The sequence below is a fragment of the Achroia grisella genome, unplaced genomic scaffold, assembly GCF_030625045.1.
Source record: "Achroia grisella isolate CSIRO2021 unplaced genomic scaffold, CSIRO_AGI_Agris_v1 utg900, whole genome shotgun sequence".
In the NCBI taxonomy this organism is placed as follows: domain Eukaryota; kingdom Metazoa; phylum Arthropoda; class Insecta; order Lepidoptera; family Pyralidae; genus Achroia; species Achroia grisella.
In genome coordinates, this window is record NW_026713059.1 from 2,830,905 (window position 1) to 2,853,217 (window position 22,313).

General features: G+C 31.0%; 1 protein-coding gene across 1 annotated transcript; it reads right to left on the bottom strand.

The window, feature by feature from the left end:
- Positions 1 to 73: 73 nt before the first annotated feature.
- LOC131853350 (trimethyllysine dioxygenase, mitochondrial) lies at positions 74 to 11,125 on the bottom strand. Its single transcript, XM_059204217.1, has 8 exons — positions 11,119 to 11,125; positions 10,139 to 10,238; positions 8,781 to 8,893; positions 7,996 to 8,216; positions 6,996 to 7,171; positions 1,895 to 2,122; positions 1,146 to 1,279; positions 74 to 247 (listed from the first exon to the last, which is right to left on the bottom strand). Exons 1-8 carry the CDS (start codon positions 11,123 to 11,125, stop codon positions 111 to 113), a joined length of 1,116 nt encoding a protein of 371 aa, XP_059060200.1. The 3' UTR covers positions 74 to 110.
- Between the last annotated feature and the right edge of the window lie 11,188 nt (positions 11,126 to 22,313).

The following is a 22,313-nucleotide window of genomic DNA, read 5'->3' on the forward strand; positions in this document are numbered from 1 at the left end:
ATTTATCAGTTTAATACGAGTGAATAAACTAAATTTTACTTTTAAATATTTAATTTAAAACTTTATGCTCATATGAATAGAACTTATGATTTCATAAATTAGGTAGTCTATTACTGGATGAGACCTAAGACACGTGCTCTGTCCAGCCAATCAGATCGTGACACATAACTACCACCTAATATCCTCGTGCCTGTGAATCCAGTCCTGCCATGAAGTACTCGAAAGTTGTCTATTACCATCACTGTACCTGAAACACAAAACATTATATTCATAATAGACATTAAAATACAATGATAATAACAATATCACTAAACAATTCACACGTCGCCATCTACTAGATAAATGATATAAATACTTAGATGTTTTTTGTAAATGTATATAATATACATAGAAAACACCCAAACTGATACAAATAATAATCATACTTATGAATGCAGATGTTTTTAGCGTGCGAGGAATCGAACCGGCAACCAAAGGAAGTAAAGCGGTTTGCTAATCTGCTAGATAACCTAGTTCAAAGGATATAAGGAATAATTTGTTAGTTATATAGTATATGTAAGTATGTAAGACTAACAAAAATAATGCAAATCACTTTCCCTCATAAAAAAATAATTTGTGTTGTATTGACGGCCGGCAGACGGATTTGGCTGTTACGCGTGACCACCGGAAGTAAGCTAGTCTTACTTTCCGATGGTTGCGGGTACGATTGTTCATGCGATTTGTATTCATGAGCATGATTGTTTGTATCGATCTGAGTGTATTATGCATGGATTACACAAAAAGTAACATAAAACAATGAAATCAAACAATAATTTGTTAGTTAATATGACATGACACACGTTTAAGGCACGTATGTGGGATTCATTACACTACACTATGTAATATTATGTTATCTGTGACTATTAGTGTAGTCACAGATTCGAGCTATAACACTGTTTTTGTTTTATTAATTAATTGACTTTTGAACATAGTCGTTCCAACGAATAATTTTTCAGTTTAAAATCCATTACAAAAATGTAAGAAAATTCATTTTCATACTCAATTATAACAAAATAAACATGTGAGTGTAGTACTGGGAAGTTGGTACCGACCCGCAACAAAAACTAATTTAACATAGTTTCACATCCCGTACACTTGCTACGTACCTGGTTTCAATTTGAACTGCCACTGGTTCTTAGTATCTTCATAGTAGCGGCCCAGGCTCCTGAGTGATCGGTAGTAGGATCTACATTCATCGCTGCTAGCAAACGCCATCGACGAACGGTCATACACGTTATACCTGAGTTAATATTTAAATTATCATTACGATTAATTGCAATTGAATCAAAATTAAAGAATAAAAGTTATATCACCGAATTAAAGAAAAACACTGGTTTAAAAAGTAATAAACGCCAAAATAAGTAAAAAGCCAAATTTTAAAATTCGTCCAAAAAGAGTAAAAACATATATTTTATTTACAGACTAGTTAAATAGAATGTATTTTTTTCCCAAACAAATGACATTAGTAGTTTCCATAATGCAGTACTGAGACAGATCGTCAAACTAAAGGACTGAGAAAGTTACACCATAATGATCATTTTAAAATATTGGTTTAAAAAAGTCTTTATAATCGAGAACGTAGTAGTTTGTGATGCCTAAAATCATTATTTTAGGCATTGCATCGTTGACGATTCTCACACATTCCTACGCAATGATATATCATATATAACGGACATACTATAAGTTTTAAAACTTGGTATATAAATCTGTTGTAAATTATAATTTATGTGACCATTATATGTATGACAGATTAATTTACTATGTTGAATTTAAACAATTTTGAAATTTTAACTTGTATTTGTTAAAAAACAAGAGTAACTAATAAGATCCTATAAATTAAGTATTTCTTAATTACCTGATCTGCACCAAATCTCCACTTTTAGTGTCAGTCTTGATGATGGGCGCTGAATATTTGTGGTGATGCCCGTCCTCTAAATATTCCGCTTCAATATTGAAAGTAGTCAGGAAAGTGTAATCAGCCGGAATTTCAGATCGTAAACGATTTGCTCCATAAAAACCATCAACTAAAGTAGTTTCCCCACCTTCTCCGTTGGAATGCTCAAGACAATGAAGAATCTGTAATCTAAATACAATACCTATGTATTGTAGGTTGGAAGTAATTAAAAAATATGTTCTTATTCCAAGTATTTCCTATTTTAGTGGTTAGTTTCTTAATTCGATTCTATTTTTTTTTATGATACTTTATCGATAAGTATTTTTTTTAAAAGAGCTTAAACGAACTACCATAAGAACTTATTAAGAACAACCATAAGAACGTAACAATATTTACTCATTGATTTTTAATATAAGGTCAACTGCATAGCGTACTACTATCATAAAATATTTTTTTTTATTCGTTGATCGTGATATATTGCACCCGCCTGAGCAACAATTCTATCATTAACCTCCACGCGGATCTTGGAAACTATTGTAATGATATCATGCTCATCTATTATTCTGTACTGGTGCCCCGCATGTACCATTAGCGTAGACGGGTGCACTAAGTATTATCATGCGTTAAAAGCCCCCTACAATACCAACCATCTCACCTCACTCCATAAATTACTATTAATAAAGTATTATTATCAGTTAGTATTGTGAAATAATAAATTCACAAGAGAAAACAAAATTAGAATAATTCTGTTAGTACATTTAATGATTCTATTCTTTCTTGTTTCATGAAAATGAGTGATTATGCTTTTGATTGATGGAGACGCATTAAAACTGTTTTAGCGGCGTCACAATATTAAGTACATTAAAATGATATTAAGGACATTAATATGATATTAATATACAATTAATAGGTATTACGTCCTCTAGTCGTATAAGTATGGCAGGACTAATGCTACTAGGCGACAGCAGTAGGTTGAGACTCTGGAGTTACAAATCTGTAAACAGTCAAGTCAAATATATATATATATATATACCTATATATTACAGGACCGAACAAGACATTGGAATGGAACATTTTTTATGTAAATAGATAGCGATAAGGCTGACGGCCCGTTCAATGAAAAATACCCTATGAACAGCAACCGCATACGCTGTCATTTTGAAGAACTAAGGTATTATACCTTCCTATCTTATAATTTCACTGACATTCAGCTAAAATATGGCTTGCAAATTTTATTGGGGATCCCTAATTCTAGTAATATATATAGCCTATCTGAACTATTTTGTCTTTCAAAGTATATTAAACTGAATACAGTGTGCAAAATTTCATTAAAATAGATTCAGGCCTAGTAGTTTAGGATTCCATCGCAGTCAAATAAAGTGCGGCTAAAATAAATGATATAGACATATCTACGAAAATAACAATTTCATACAAACTCTAATTATGTTAATATCATTAAAAATTAATCATGATCATTAATTTGATCATGACGCTCTTAAATTAATATTAATTAATAAGACATAAATTGAAGTAGCGAAGGATCGTTTTGACATTTCATTACATTCGCTTTGTCCGTTACAGCTGTCAATTAGTGTAATATCTTCCATTTTATGATACCATTATTGTAAGATTGCTAAAATCCAATTTCATTAATGATTTGATAGGTGCAAGACAATCTAATTTTATAGCCGTTCACTTTCACGGTAGACGCGTCCGGAATTAATATTACTCTAAATACCCATCACTTATCTTTTTCAAAGTAATTTAGTCGGTAAACGTTATAATTTTATGTTTATTTTATACGGAAATGTTTATTTTACTACAAAAATTTTATATTAATTATTATATAGGTAATAATACTAAGAACAATATAGCAAATATAAACTGTCTTGTCATGATTATACTTAAATGATTTTTTTTTTTCGATTAATTTATTCACACAATGTCACTGAAAAACAAGTGAACGTTTGATTCGTATTGGTATTTTAAATGCGAAAGTAACTCTGTCTGTCTCTTTCCTTTTCATTCTTAAACTAATGAACATATTTTGGCTATGAGGCCTCTTAACGTAAAGAGAGATCGGATCATCGTCGAGGATACCTATGTGCTATTATTTATTTAAAAATAAAAAATTAAGATTTAAAAAGATTTAAATAATGGACACATTTTCTATGGAAATACTATAATTATCGTGACAAATTATATGAAGCTTCGAGTAAAATATTGTTTATTCAAAATCAATTAAATTCTCCGTAAAGACAAAGTCATGTGACTTTGCCTTAGCTAAAATAACGTACGAAAAAGAGTTAAAATTGGTCAATCGCAAATACATATAAACTTGAAGGAAAATGAAGTAAATCCTTTGTTTTAGTCTTATTTGATTTGACCTAACTCGATTATATACAACAAACTTCAATTATCATGCATATACGTACAGAGGAGAACAAAAGTAAAATCAATGAGAAACCCTGAGTGAAATGCTTAACAGAATATGAAAGCAAGCAACGAGCGAAAGCTTTTTCGAATAGGCCCTGAAATAATAATGACGAAGGATCCCATCTAAAGTGGGTACCAAGCAAACCCTTGAAAAAATAACTAACTTCATTATTGTGCAAATCAGAATGGTTTTCCGTGTGGAATCGGATGTCGTAGAATATAATTAATTATCATTAAATATTATGTTAGCCACATTTATTATACAACCACGTGTATCCGTGACTTCATCCACGTAAAATAGTGACCTAGATCAAATAATGAAAAAATATTTAATAATCTAACCCAATAAAAGCCAAATAAAAAAGATTCATCGTTCTAGCTTCAATAATGACGAAATTCATCAACAACCTTTCATCTCGCCTTTCAACCTTTTTTCTTTATTTATATTTAATCAACAGCTTAAAAATAAGTTTCAAGCCTCTAGTTTTAGAATATAATTAATAATTATATTATCAACACATTATACAATAAGTTGCAGTATAAAGTGGTAACTTTACAAAGTAATGATGATCTTAACTTAACTTATTTTATTTTACTGTGTAACTAATATTATAAACAACAAGAAATTAAATTTCAAGCTATAGATAGAATAAAACAGAAGTATAAGACTCGATGACTACAGCGTCAGGCGAAGAATGACAAGAAGAGCCGACCTCAAGTGAAATGAGAATAGCTAAGCAGAGGGAGAGTGAAGCAATAGATATAACAAATAAATAAATTACATATTAGTTGGCAATTTCTATACTCCAGTATTCTATATACACCTTGGGTGGTAAGTGGGCATATAGAACATGACAACTGTTATGATATCCGTTGCCTTTTCGGAGGAGTCAAATATCGTGATGTTCTCTGTAATTTCACTGCAATAAAATCTTTAAACTGATACTGATTTCAAAATAAGCCGCTTCCATTAAAATAGATAAAACAGAGGTATTGCATAGATAGATGCTCACTTTGTACGAAATAAGCCTCATTATTGTTAGTTCGATTTGGGAAATATTTTTTCTATAGTTCTTCGAGTACTAGGTATTCTGAGTTGCAAGAATAAACAACATAAACTTTTCTGTATTAGACTTTTACAGTACCTACCGGCAGCAAATAAGGAAACTTTTCCTTCATTTTCGAAACTTAGTAAGCCTCCAGAAATATTTTGGAATAAGAAAAAAGAAATGTTTTCGCAGATCAGCCACGCGGAAGAATAAACGGCGCGACACGAGACTGACTGAAATTAATGTGGAAAATCCTTTTTACATTCTCTACTCGCTTTTGATCCCATTTCATTAAATGTAACTTACGCGTACTTACTATCTTTTTGTATACGAAAATGAATTGCCCGTAAGCTTTGACTGATACCATGTAAAAAAATTGATACCATATATAATCCTATAGTCGTTTCTACGTAATTAGAAAATAATTATTTCTGAGGACTATTTTTTCTCAAAAATGAAGATTTATTGAATTAAAAGGCACAGACAATAATTGTCATGGATAATTTTTGTCACAGTTTTTCGCCGTGACTGCCCTACAACGCTTTTTATTTATACCTAAAGGTTAGCTGATAGAGAATGCCATATAGCATTATGCTTTTCACACTTTTTATCGTGTAATAAACAAAAAATAAAATAATTTTCTTCACCTGCACCAAATTGATTTATATTTGAATAATATCAACTCATAGGCTGCTGATACATGTGTCGATCAGATTTCAAGGGGCACAAAAGAATTGGTACTTTTGGTTGCTACAGAGAATAGCCCATGTCCCATTGGACCATTAGCCCATTTGGACACCTTAACTACAGACCAGCTGTATATCAGTAGCCTATATGTTCAAACATCATTTTGAAGCAACGAAAGGAAATATTCAATATTCTTAAGAAATCATTCGAATGAAAAAGAGTAGTGAAAAAATACGTTCTAGAATATTTTATATAATGAAATTATTCATACAATAATTTATAAATTAATTACTTACACAAATTTATGACCTCACGAGATGCAGCGAATACATCGATCAAGTATATTAATCAGATAAGTGATTGTGTACTACTGGTTTAATTTTTAAATTTCTATCCAATACTTAGTTCATTTTATTTTTGTACCGTGAATATTAACATATAAACGCTTTTATGCATGACCTCCAGCCGTCGAGATACTTTTTATAGAGCTAGCGAATACTCTTTTCTGTTTTGACCCTTTTGTTCACTGATTTCCATTCGATATAAATATAGGTAACATTTATAGAATCCGTTAGAAATCTTCGTAATGCCAAATTTGTATATGGTTTTCTTTCCGTTTAGTGACATATTACCGTCTTTCCATGTCCAGAATGTTAAAATAATAGAGTGGTTTATTTATACATATACTACATATACTATTATTAAAAGATGGCTATATAATAGAAATGTACTTTAGAAAGTTTAATACATGAACAGCATTACGGATATTACTTTATTGTGTGATACTCATGCATTAGCATTCTTACGAAATATGATGTCATGCCTCTTATCCTATAATTTCATGTATGTATATTAAATTATAATATAGAGGTTTAATTTAATTAACTTACCCTGTCGATTCTGTAAAGTATGTACTGTCATTGTGGAGTGCAAGTGGTAAATTTGTATAAGCGGTGTCAGCGTGGTCTGCTCTCGTGGTAAACTTCCACATGCCTCCAAAGATTGTGTGTTGTACTCCACCTAAGGCTTTGCAGACTACTTCAGTAGCTTCAAGGGTTGCGTCAACCTAAAAATAAACACTTCTATAGCCTATATGTTATCCTGATGTATAAGCTATATAACTGTAGAGTTTCATCAAAATCCGTTTAGTAGTTTTTGCATAAAAGAGTAACAAACATCCAGTCATCCATCCAACTACAAACTTTCGTCTTTATAATATTAGTAAGATAAATAAAGTAAAAGTAACTTGTATACAGTTATTGTGTCTTTACCAAAAGTACCCCCTTGACAGCTGGAATGTCGTAAAAATCGAGAGAGTGCAAAATGAGCAAAGCATATGTTGAAGGTATAAAAGAATCACCATAAGAGCCATCGTGGTAATAAGTCGGCTAGTGTATCGTAAAGGTCCCTCACCTTAATAGATTGTTATAGTACTCTATTACACACAACCATTTTACAAATATAAAACAGATTTTTTTCCCGCATTAACTTATTTTACCGCGAACATACATATCTGACTTCTATAATATTTATAATAATTTTCTTACTTATCACGGCTTATTATCAGAATATTAGTTTAAAATGTAGAGCACTTTACGTTTGCCTAACCACCTTCTGTCCTAGGGATGAGGGGATCAGATCTTTTTAGCCAGCTGCTCTGTTAATATATAATAGTTTCAGAGGGGGCGGCAGCCACCCTATCCCACTCTTTCTCCTCACCTCTGGGTACTTACATGTCACATAGTAATATAAGTATATAGATATTAGGATTGAAATCTTAAAAATGTATTATAAATATCTTCTTATGACCTTAACAATTTGTTGCCTTATGTCTAATTAATTTCCACATTTGCTTTAAAAAAATAACTTTTTCGTTGTACAAATATTTACCTCTTCTATTAAAGCAACTCCGTAGTCTAAAAGCGACTGAAACACTCTTTTAGCTCCATCCGTAGTGTTAAGAAACTTGTCGACATTTATTCTCGTTACTTTGCCAGCAATTTCATCGCCATGCCAATATATTGGTTTGAGTTTACGTCCATCACTCCACTTTGTATAATCGAACTGTGCTAAGAAACTTGCTTCGTAAACCGATTTGTGGTCGTCATCCCCTGATGGAAATATAACGTGTATACAATATCCACTAATGTATTTATAGTTGGATATGGTTTTAACATAAAACTAATGTAATAATTTCAAAACAATTTTATATTTCTAACTCACTGGTGATAAAACAGGGACATAATAGGGAATGTAGACATACGCTGCTATTCCGGAGAACGTTAAATACGTTATGTACATATATGTTCTCCGGAATAGCAGCGTATGAGTAATATCACGGTTAGCACAAGATGAAGGGATATGAGTTATTCTGTTTATGTATATATAGGTGATGCCTACCATCAGGTATGCCTTCAGTTTGTTTACTATTTAATTTGTATTAAAAAAAAAACAGCAATATTGATACAATTACGATAAATCGAATATTTATTTGAAAATAAATTCAGATTAAAAACACTGAATGAAATGTGGACATTTCAAGTGTCATATATCCATCTATTTATCTATATTTTCTTACCATGAGTGTATTATAAGTAATGTAGTATATTAGAATCTAGTTTTGTACACTTACAAGGACATATTGATGTTATTTAATTTACCATACGTTGACTTACATATAATTGTGATTTGTGTCTCGTCGTACTCCATGGACACAATTTTAGAATCCGGTATTTCCAAAATGTGTATAGCCCGTTGGAACGTGTCAGCGTGGTAACAAGAAGTACATCTTAAACAAATTGAATAACATGTTGACAATCTTTAAGTGATAGTATGTCGTCAGATAGAATAGTTGTCTTCGCTATATCGTCGGTTACCTCACTCATCTCATCTTACAATGCAAACATAGTGTATTATTGGTTTAATACTGGATGATTCATTTTATTATTATTAACTCCTTAGTGTGGTGGCCTACATAGAAATAAATAAATTATACAACAAGTTGACAGTCTGTAAGCGTTAGTATGTCGTGAGACAGAATTATTATCTTCGCCATATTGTCTGTTGCCTCATCTACTCTCTCAACTAACAATGTTATTTTATTATTAATACTAGCTGTTCCTGCGACTTCGTCCGCGTGAAAAATAACTTAATTTTTCTAAAATAAAAGTAGCCTAAGTTAGGGAGTAACTCCCTATTAGATCAGTTACCTGCCAAAAAAAGTCCCGTCAAAATTGGTCCAGCCATTTCAAGATTAGCCGAAACAAACGGACAGACAGATAAAAATTATAAAAAATGTTATTATGGTGTATGTATCGTATTTATATTCATATGCATGTAGTGAAAAATAGTTATTCAATATTACAAACAGACACTCCAATTTTATTTATATGTATAGATTATAAATGCAATTTTTGTAAGTGTGGATGTTTGTTACTCATTCACGGAAAAACTACTGAACGGATTTTGATGAAACTTTACAGTCATTTAGCTTATGCATCAGATAGCACATAGGCTATATTAAAATTTGGCGCGAGTGAAACCGCGGGCACATCTAGTATACAATAAAATTTGATTTTACAAAGAGTATCTCTTGCCTAATACTAGCTGATTAATTTTATTTTATTAACCACTAACTTATTACTGCGGCACTGCCCATATGAATATAGCTTATAGTACTCAAAGGTTATGTCGCTATCTATGTACATATAGATGAGAGAATTGTTTTAAGTCGACCAAGTACTTGTTGAGTTTGTCGCAAACACATATGTAATATAAAATATTTCTATGTATTTGCATATAGATGAGATAAAATTTCAAATATAATATATTGTTTTAATTTCGACCAAGTAAATATATTATCTTTATAAATTAGTTTATCATATAAAATTGACTATAAATTTAATTAAAAGATAAATTATGGATATACATTTACATATATATCTTTATATTATTTCTGAATAAATTTAATTAAAAGATAAATTATGGATATACTTTAGACATATTACATGCTCGTATGTACATAAATACTCACCTACAATGATCTCTAAGCCAACAATCTTCAAACTTTATAGAGTTCGCTTCTACTAATTGGATCTCCAGCGCTCTTTCTATAATCTTCGCTCTCTGAATAGCTATATCATTAAATGTTAGGTATAGGTTAGTTATTTAAGTTATTTAATTCATTTATACAGTTTAATATTATATTTTTAGATGATATAATTGTATATTATCTAATATTGATATAATTGTAAATTTGATTTACTACAGTAACGTAGAATTCTTTAATTCCAAATGCACTAGTAACTTTTTCAATTGTTTATACAGTAAGAAAATAAACGTCAGGTTGTAAAAATATTTGGTTAAATGAGTCTCATCACGTTTAACTGAATGCATTTATTTCTATCATATTTGATAAAGGATGTCACAGAATACAACTTTTATTTTATTTAACCTGAATGACAAAGTCCACCCACGGTGCATGGGGCAGCCCACCTGACGGTAAGTGGTATCTATAGTCAGAACGAACGTCACGTCATTATATGGCCGCTCATTTGTTGTCATTCCGGAGAGTATGATGTCTTGACTCCGTATTTTATAATTTTAGTTGATTATTTCAACTTTCAACCGAAACATCTTATAATCAAGCTACTTAGCAGCTGAAATAGGCGAGACTGAGGTATCCACGCAGACGACTCCAATGTCAATCTCGATCACTTCAGATTCGCTTAAGTGGTTTGACAAATTTAACTACTTAAATTAAAATAAAATTAAAGTTATAATATTATACTAAAATTACTGCTGAAGAGAATGACACTAACGCAAAGATTTTAAGTATTCTACGTGCATACAATGTCGAGCAACTTCGTTTTTATATTTAAAACTACAATGTTCAACTAACTATATACCTAACAAACTACATACTTAGTATGTATGGCTATGTAGTTAAAATATTTTTTATATTAGTTTGCATGAAGAATGTATTTAATTTTTATTATAAATAGATTCACTTACCAGTCATTTTCTTAAAATACACTAAACTCCTTTATTATAATAGAACGACTATACAATCTATTACTTCGTTTAGACTTCTTATAAGTTGCTTACTGATTGGTAATGATGTTTGTACTAAGATTTGTCTTATCTACTACCTACCTAAACATATTATTCAAAGTCATGTTTATCTTCAGGTCACTGTCACATTTGTCAATTGATTGGAAAATAATTATAAATTAAAATAGGAGTATAATATATAATTTGCATCAAATATATATTGTTCAGCACTACTTCTCAAAACAAAGTTTATATAAATTTTCGTTAGTAAACTGTGATTAACGTAGTTGGTAATACATTTTAAAATACTTATCATATATTGTATATATATAATATAACTGTCTATTTATATGTGTAGTGTATTTGTATTTTAAGGTTTCAGTAAGTCGCAAAACGGCTGGAGCATATAGATTAAAATTATTACATAATATGTTGATAAATTGGAGTTAATATATGAGCTAAAGTAAAACAACATGCCGTCCAAAATAGTAAATTAATATTATTTTCTCATCAATTTTAAATACGCTATCTACTACTGTTAATGAATTTATTAATAGAGTAACATGGCGTCGTATAAATGCTTTATTTATTTTTGTCGCTTGATTATCATTAAAATAATTGGCCACAAATGTACACGCAAAAGATATCGGGGATAACACTAGCTGTATATAATATCACTAACATCTACATTTATACTATTTTGGTACGTCTTGTTTCTAATACCAGATACTTATATTTTCTTTTCTTTATTTTACTTAAACATTTTTGAGAATATATTCATGAAGAACATATGAAACCTATAAAATATATAATTATATGTATACAATAAAATTTTGATATATATATGAGTAAAAAAATATTGGCGTCATTAAGACATAACATCAGACGTAGACTGTAAAAGTATAACTATTTTAACCACCGAGCCGCTTGCTTTGTAAGCTGTTTTGGTAGTAGGATGCAGATTAGACACTTAGTGAAACTGCTGGATAAGAGACATGATATCTAAGTCGTCGAAATGACAATGTATGAATGGTATCATGGATATCACACGATAATGTGACGTCCTTGGTGCTGTTTGTAGAAGTTAAATACGCAGTGTTAATAAATATAGTAAAAGTCAACAGCCAAATTCACGAACAATAGACCCCGAACATACTACCGCCGGTCAGATATAAAATTAATAACCAAAGTTATTAAACTTATTTCTGGTCATATTAGTTAATACTGTTCATGTTCATAAGATACGGTTATGGCTCATCATCAACTGGTCCGTCAGCTTGCTGTACAATTTTTGTTGGCGACGGACCGCCGCGAACTCTTATGATATTTATATTATTTTTAGAACTGTTATTTTTATGTCGAGCTTTTTGATATGTCAAGCATATTCCATTAAGTATAAAAAGGTTCATATTGTGTGGTATAGAAAAAGTATAATAGCTAGTGTGTTGTATTTTTCGAAAAAAAAAACACTCATTTTAGGCTGGCTGATCATCTGGGTGAAGGATAATTCTGATCTTAAAATATAGTAGAACATTTACTAATCGTCTGCAGCTAATACAATCTAAAAAAAATGTACTACTAGTTACTAAAAGATACATCGAACAAAAGTAAGTAGTAGCCAAGTGCGATATATCAAACTTAACGTGTTAGCATTCAGAGGAAACATTCGTACGACTTCGAGGTTATGTCATAATAAAACATATTTCTGTAACAAGATATGTAGTTCGAAAACATTTCATGAAAATATATCGCGAATTCGGCTTACGAATTGTGGACACACAGATAAGTATACACCGTTATATACTAAACTTCGGGAACATATAAAAGGCTCTGTCTATACGTAACTAACTAGCTGTGCACGGTTCCCCGTGCATGAAATTTATAGCCGATATGTTATTCTGATGTATAAGCTATATTACTAGTCTAGAAATTTCATCAAAATCCGTTCAGTAGATTTTGCGTGAAAAAGTAACAAACATCCATCCATCTTTCCATCCGTACCTACTTACAAATTTTTGCGCTTATAATATGTATAAGTAAGACTACTGAATAATGAACTAAAAAGAATAAAGTACCATTAGCTCAAAAAATATGATTTCTTACTTTTTCTTAAAATCATCATGTGTAACAAAACGTTTCAATTAGTACGTCTAATAATTACAGTACCTAATTGTCAACAATATCGTTTTTAATTTAAAACTTTTGTTTTACTTTTAGCACAGATTAGATTCACACTGTACCTATTGATGATTATAAGATATCTTTATTTTTATGTAATTCGAATGGTAATCATTGACACAGAAGCATCAAGGACATCACATAATCATGTAACATGTGTTGACATTCCAGATGACTAGAGCTTCATGAACATATACCCTGTAATTTCACTGTCATTTCTCATCCTTCAATAGAAGAACAGCTTACATAGCAAGCTGATATTAGGAGTTTTATATTAAGCGTATTTTGTTGAAATCGAATCGTTTTGGAAAAGACGCTGTAAAATTACTTACAATGTAAAATTATTTGACATACGTATAGTAAATAAAAGTAGTATATAAAATTATTTGACCAATACTATATATTATATATTGATCTCACATTTATGTATGTTTTTAAGCAGATCGCATACAATTAAATAGTCTTGAATTTAATGATATGTCGTCGTGTACCTATCCCAAAACGGATTATACGGATTTAGATACATACGTTTTTAGTTCGTCAATATTACATCAGTTTTCTGGTATTAATCCGATTGTTTATTATATGAGATATATATTTTCGGGCCTCATTGGATAGCTGCCAGCCTAAAGTGGACATAACATTCACTAAATTATTGACCAGAACTCTAATAACATAGGTAAGTTATGGTAGAAACGTTGGACGGGATATTTTAGCATCGAACTTCGTAGAACCCTCATAGTTTTGAAAATTTGATGGTAAATAATATAAATTATTGTGGGTAGAATTAATTTTCAATTAGCGAATAAATTGCATGTTTCAAAGACGACATTGTAGTAATTAAATGCCCGTAATGTTGTGTAAAAAACGAAATGGGTAGGGATTTACAGACATTTTAGTAATTCTTACATAATAATATCTTGCGCGATCGATCGAAATTAGTGATTCTTTTTATAAATCTATGAGATTTATCCCTTTGCCGCAAGGCCAGGGTGGTTACATTGACCTTAAATCATTTTATTATAAGTAGAGTTTGCATGTTCACACTGGAGTTATGACGATAAGATCAATTTACATATGTATAGTTGGGTATAGATAAAAATACAAAGTAAATATTATCCATTCGCTGCGTGATGATAACCGTATCATATAACAAAGTACAGCTTAGAATAAAGTTACATAGTAGCTCCAACGAATATAGATATATAACGGTTATAATTTTAGCTAGTGTAACGTCATTCTTACCAAAGTTAGAAAAGTACAGTGTAGTTATTTGGTAATAACTATTTTTTTCTTTAAATTTATATACCTAATTACAGTGGCAACTAAACAGCAAGGGAATTACACATATACTCATACGTTCCCCTTCCAGAGAATTAAACATATATGCTATAATTTTACTGCATTATCTCAGATAAATTAATGAAATTACTGGAAAATTCAACTGAAACACAGCTTACGAAGGAAGCAGTTAGACGATTGCCATTTATCAGACTGTAGTACATAGACGAATTTTTATAGTCTTAATCTAGTCTGCAGACCAACATAACATTATAAAAATAACACAAGATAATAAAATCGATATAATTTCAAGATCTAACCCTGAATAAGAGAGATCAATCCGTTTCATGCTTGTCTTTATTTCTCAGGATTTGTAATGAAATGACGGGCGGACGCACCATCCATCTGAATTGTAAATGTTATTATTTCTGAACGGGCATCACTAACCCAGCGAATCAGCTTCTATTCTCTCAGTGGCCGGCGAAATGAATAATTGGTGAGCATCACATTCGTATATGAATATATACTGTTGATTACAAACAATATAAAACTGCAAATTAACTTAACTTTCTGTTGTAAAATCATATAAATGAAAATAAACATTAATATAAGTGTGACAGCCTCGGTGGTCTAATGGTTCAGCGTACCGCTTTACTATCCGATGGTCGTGGGTTCGAATCCTCGCACGGCACAACAACACTTTTGTAGTCATGAGTGTCATTGTTTGTAACGGTCTGGATGTTTTCTATATATAATATGTATTTATTTACAAAAAGAAATATCCATGTATTTATATCAGTTGTCTAGTGCCCATCACACAAGGTCTGTTTAACTTGGGACTAGATGGCGCTGTGTTAATTATCCTGAGATATTGATAGTTTTAATGTACAAACCATTATAGTACAGTAATGTACTACCCTAAATGACACATAAAAAGTGTCGAGAGTAAAACTAGCCGTAAAGAGAAAATAATTGCGTGTCACTTCATATTTCTGACTAACTCTCCGGTGAAGGAAACACCGATATTATTAAACAGATAAATCCTAGTAACGACCAGAATCTAGAGCTCTGTCACGTAATCACGTTGGAATTAAATAGACAGTTTTGTACAAAATCTATTTTGGATTAAGGGAAATAAAAATAATATTGCTATTTAATAAACATCACCAAAATGGTGCGGGAATGGATGCAACGACTATTTAAAAATGAGGCAGTGTATTAAATCTTTGTACAACAGCTTTTATTTGTTATTAATTTTTGTTTTTTTTTTTTATTAATAATCTATATCATTTTCAATAACATCCATTCATTTAGTTATTCATTTAATCGTAAAATAAACAAAGATACAGACAGACGGATATACTCCTACTTTTTCATTTGTAATATTAGCATGGATTAGTGTGAATACAGTCTTAATTAATATATAAGTAAGCTCTTTTTACGATATAAACGTAGTTTTTATGGTTATAACATATTTTCTTCAGGAAAACCTTTTTCGTTCTGCGTAATTTACGAAACTTTGCTACAAACATGAACTTATACAAAATCTATTTACCCTTTCATAAAACTTCTTTGCACAGTATTGGATGAAATGTAATGTTACTTATAAGTTTTTGTGGCTATACATTTTCATTGAAATAAATAATAATATTGTATGAAGCTTTCGGTACTATGTTAACATTAGGACTAACATTTATTTCAGTACGCAGGTAATATATTCATCATCATCTGCTTCATCCTTATGTTTTTCGTTTCCATTCACTAACATTTATTTCATCTTTACGCAGGTAATATATTAAATAGATATAACCTCTCTTCAACTCCATTCTTGTCACACAATACATAAAATTTCCAGTTGCATGCAGTCGTCTTTCATCCGTCGCCTTTACGCAGGTAATATATTAAATAGATATAATTCAACTAGGACAGTAATAAAATTTCCAGTATTTTCTAGAAAATATCTTAAAAACTATGTCTATTAGTTCCAATTACTAAAACATTCGAGAAGTGCAAAATTCATAAAAAGAAGTTCATGCCCGACGTTCTATTATTGTTATCTGTCTTTACAGATTGCTTTAAACGATTAGGACTTTTGCTAGCGTATTTTTGTAAATTATTTTTTTTTGTAAATATTTTTCTTTATATACAATAATGATTTACACTACTATTATTATTTTTTTCCAGAATTATGTCCATCCAACGCCACTCTAGTTTATTTCTTGATACTTCTGTAGAGTATTTCGCTGGTAAAAGATGAAATATTAACATCAATATTACCTACATAATTGGAGGACTTAGCATTTAACGAATTGGGGCATAGCCAAATTGCAATTCAATCAAATTGAATTCTGAGTAGATTTAAGCACTAAATTCATGTTTTAGATATAGAATTATTGGCAAACATATTTCCTTAATAAACGCAAATAGGTATACCCACTATATGGACATACTTTATGGTCTCTATAAGTTATATGCATATCATAACACAGTACTTATATTTAAAACCGTATTTTGTAAGTAAATATAAAATAATACGAATTTTGGGTAAGAGCATCCTATTACAAATTACTGTGTAATTACGTATTGATATAATACTAAATAGGCTTTATCCCTAAATACAATCGGTGTGAAAGATTTCTATTTAACAATTTCTTTTTTCCTCAGTTATCTGTATCCAACGTACACAGCTACTAGTCAGTTCCTGAATATTTATAATAATACTGAATGCAAGAATGTAGAATGCAATTCCGTAAATAAAATTTTGTCGCTACTAATATGTCTAATATTCTTCCATCTTTTTTACGAATAAATTATCACGAATATGTGTGACATTATAATTATACTACACAAATGTATGACAATTAAAAGAATTATATAAAATTAGTTGTAGATACAACATATCGTAACTTCATCGCAGCCCCGATGATGTCCACTGCTGGACATAGGCCTCCCCCAAAGATCTCCATGTAACTTATCTAATCATTTTGATTTGCTTCTATACACACAAAATAATATTTAGAAAACCTTCCTTTTAGAAATCGGCGCAAAAATTAACATAATAATAATGTAATAGGGACGATCCTGTCTAAAACACCTGATACCCCCACAGTCACCAAAGTGTTAATGTACATTAGCCACCTCTCTTCACAAAAGATATTGGGGTAATGGGATTGAAACTTCCATCATTTGTCTGGTCCCCGGCCATTTGTGCCATCTCTATACTAATTCCGTCTTTAGTCACATCTTTTAGTTGTTCCAGTATGTTAATTTATTAATATTTTAAACTAATTTAAATTTACTCAGTAGTTACGTTAATTTATTCCATAATCTTATAAGTACTTATTTAAATACTCTAGACTCATCGACGATGAGACAGTCTGTCAGGAGTTACCTAAATCTAAATAACTCTACAGTATATTAATAGCACTAGCGACAACAACTCGAAATGTTCAAGATGGTGCCTTTTAAGGGGTATAAAAGCGCGCGCAACTTATTATTTAATCATATTATGAGTATATTTACACGTACATACTTTTTTACTTATATTTTATGCAATAGTTCTTGATATTTAAATTTAAGTAAAACGTGTGGCCAGTATGCTACAAAAAAATCTATTTTTGAAAACCTTTTTTGTACATTTACTCACATCACTTAGAACAAAAAAGTACCTACATATGTTAAAATTTTTTTAGCACGCTATATTTGTAATCCTTTTATGTATATAAATTCATATTGAAAGTTTTGTCATCATGCGATAAAATGCCTTTTTTATTACAAAAAAATTAGTACGAAATTTTTCTCTTCTTTAACATAAGGGGAGTGCCAACTCTCATAAAACGTAGTGTCAATTGTTCTGCGCCTTCTAAAAATCATTATTTCACTTAGCTCTTTATTTGGTTTGAACTTCGTCAAATAAAATAAATAGATTCCAGGCCAAATAAAAGGTCTATGTCTGACGTCAACTAAGTGCAGGCCAGGTTTACTTTTTCTATTTAACGATGTAGAAATGTTTCATTCATTATGTCTAATTAAGGCTGTCAGTCTTTCTTCGCAGGAGAGTTTTTTCACCAATGAAGACAGATGGATCTCCCTTTACGCAACCGGGTAACGGCAGCATAATTAAGTTAAATTTCGCCTTTTTTCCGGTACGTTTTATTTAGAAGCTGAGTCAGTAATTCTTCTTGTTACCTACATGTAATGCACAATGGTAACAATACTAATTGGTATAACCCATATTTTACGGTTTTGGTAACTTAATGATTTGGTTCCTCGCACGACACTAACATTTTGTATTTGTGAGTATGATTGTTTTTTATATTTTGGGTGTTTTTTTATGTTGTGTATATATTTATAAACTATGTATTTCTATCTGTTGTTTAGTACTTATAACTATTAATTTGGTACTAGACGGCACGATGGTGTGTGAATTGTAGTGGGTTAATTGTTACTCGCAAACTCCGCTAGTATCAATTTGTTAGGGTCAAAGTACTTATAATGAAAAAATAATAAATTTTTCAACGTTATATAGCTACAAGTAACCCCAATGATCTCATTTTTGTACAGGTGTTCTGTATGCATCTCGAGGTACGAGGACCTACCTAATGCATGTTTTCGGTATTTTTAATATTTTTAGATTTTTAGATTTTAATTTTAATATAAAATGGGTTGTAAAATATTACGTTACATGTGTCATTATAAACCTCTTTATATATTATAAAATGTTTTGGAATAATGCAGTTAGAGTCATCTTTGTTTGTATCCTCATTATTATTTAACATCTAGCGGTTTAGCACACCGCTTTAATTCCGAGGGTCACAGGTTCGATTCCTAGTACCGTATAAACATTTTATATTCATGAATATGACTGTTTGTATTATATTATGCATGTATTTAAAAAAGAAAATAAGTATTTATATCAGTTTTCTAATACCCATAATACAATCTCTGCTTACTGTGTGACTAAATGGCGCTGTGTTAATTGTCCAGGCTTATTTATTATTATACACCCAGAAAGACCAAACTTCACACGAAAATAAGACATTGCTCCTTAGAGCTGGAGAAAGGTAAATAAATTAGTAGTGTTTATGTAATTGAAGGGACGTGATGCGAAACCCTAAAACATTATTCTAAGACCGGCCTTTTGTGAGTTCCAAAGCTACGTGACTGAGCTGTAGTGAAATTCGTAAATATTTTTTAAACAACTAAACCAGCGGCCCACGTAATGGAAACGAGAAACGGATGTCCGTCGCCCATAAACTTGGACGGTATAATAGTACAGATCAGTGTTTCCCAACGTGGATCCCACGCCCAACAGGGGGCATTTGATTGTTAAGGGGGGCAATTCGAAAATGGATTCTTTATTAAAATGTAAATTTCAATTTTCCATTATATATTTTGATAATTTTCTTACTGTTTCATTAACAATTTCCTAGTGATTTCTCCTTAAAAACCTATTGTTTAAGTTTCTGAAGCGAACAATTCTATTTTTAACGTTATAAATTACTAGCTGTTGCCCGCGACTTCATCCGTGTATTATACTGATACTCAATAATATATTACTAGTTTACACTTACGGCCTATTCTAAACTTTTTTGCTTCAAAAACACAATATATAACCGTTATTCAAGTGATAACAGAGTTTCTAATTATGTACAGGCATACATAAACCTAAAAAAATATAAACTATAGAAGAAATTGTAGAAAATAATTTTTAGTAAAAATATATTGCAATAAAAAATATTTTTAAATAAAAATATTTTTTTTTATATTCTACAATTTCTTCTATTTTCAATAGATTTATATATAAGTTTATTTTCATATAGGTATGTAATTATTAAAGCTATTTTTCTGTAATTATGTCACCGTGTACAATGCCATATCGATATAATCATAACTTTATGTTTTTTATGTATAAAAAATCAAGGGTCGTCACTGAAATTCACATCAATAATAATAATATTCTCTGGCTGATTGTCTGTCTGACTCGTGTCAAACTCGTATGAATTCAATGATATATTAAAGACCTCTCGTGTCGAGCGACTCATGAACGACATAATGACATGTGACACTTTTGACTACTTTCTAACTGTGATTGACATAGTAAGAATGTGTGCAGTTAAGCGAAAAGCGTTCAGAATAATTTTGTATGTTATTTACTCATTTCATTCGGATTACATCTATATTATATTAGTAAACAAATAAACTATGTTAGTAAATTATAATTTAAAGAGATATTCTCTCAGTTCATATATCTGTGTCCACTTCCAGAAGCACTGGGTCCGCAGCAATGCAACGATGTCCAGTGCCTTTGGAACCGACAATCTGACATATTTGCAATATTTGTTAGGAGGCTGTTTGTGCTCTCCCGAATTCTAACCATCAGTGATGCAGCTCTATTGCGCATTATGGCTTGAATTATCTATACGCGCTGCTGCAAACTTCTCTGATTCACTATGGAACCCCAAGGGAGCCCCAACAGCATCCCAAACCCACTATTATATTGAACTCGCAGGTTTATGTGTATGAATAGGTTTTTAGTGGATAATAATAGAATGGTACAACAGCACAGACGGATTGCACCATATCAATCAACTAAACAACCCACCTGCGCTATCGGCTTACGCTGGTGGGACACCGCCAGCCACCTTGGCAATTTCACCAGCAATTTATCACAATGGTTTCTATAGCAAATCGTGTGAAAGTCAACCTAGAGGTACATTTCTAGCCATTAGGTTATTAGTCCACATTGTTAATAACCTAAATTTCCTTCGCACATGGTATGAAGTGTGGTAAAAAAATAATATACACTATAATAATTAAAATCAGTAGTCACTAAATTACCAATACAGTACTACAATTATTATATGAGATAAGTGAGACGCTTAGTGATTTCCTATAAATCGGTAGTTCGTTCCTGATAAACAACGCAACTTTTTATCAAATTATACTACTGACTGAGTCTGGGATTCTGGGCAAAACTTAATAGGAATAATTTAAAAATAGTGAGATTAATACTATTAATAAACAATTTAACAATATTAATAAATACATACTCGCTTATTAAGACTGAATTATTATATGACCGTAATTAATAACAATCTAACAGACTCAGGTACCATGTCGTCATGGTACCTCTATGTGTAATTTTGAAGGACTAGCAATTAGTGTCGTCATCATATCACTCATTTCAAACTGTTTGACAGCTTACAAAACATGAAATAAGTCAAATAGAGGTGCTCACTCCATATTCAAACTCTACTGATGGTATTTAATCATAATAATCTCAGGACAAAAAACACAGCACCATCTAGACCCAAGTTAAACTAGCTAAAGCTTGGGTACTAGACAACTGATACAATTACATAGATATATTTTTTGTAAATGATATATTAAACATAGAAAGCACTCAGACCGATACAAACAATCATACTCATGAATACAAATGTTTGTACCGTGCGAAATATCGATCCGCGACCATCGGAAGTAAGGCGATATGCTAAACCGCTAGACCACCGAGGCCGTCAAAGGTAAGTTTTATATAAATTTTAATCTGGTCCATTTAATAATATTTTCAAGTACATAACAGGAATACCGCTTATAACTTATGCCTTGAAGTATAGAAGAAAATACTGCCAAGAAGGAATGGCGTAAAACCGTCAATATTCACTTTTCTCAATTATATGTTCATGTCAGTCTTC

Bases quoted from the DNA above. Each gene is read 5' to 3' on its own strand.
- LOC131853350 (XM_059204217.1), bottom strand. The intron at 7,172-7,995 runs GTAAATATTTGT...GTTTATTTTTAG, and splicing joins GAGTTGCTTTAATAGAAGAG to GTTGACGCAACCCTTGAAGC. The intron at 1,280-1,894 runs GTAATTAAGAAA...ATATTAACTCAG, and splicing joins GGAGATTTGGTGCAGATCAG to GTATAACGTGTATGACCGTT.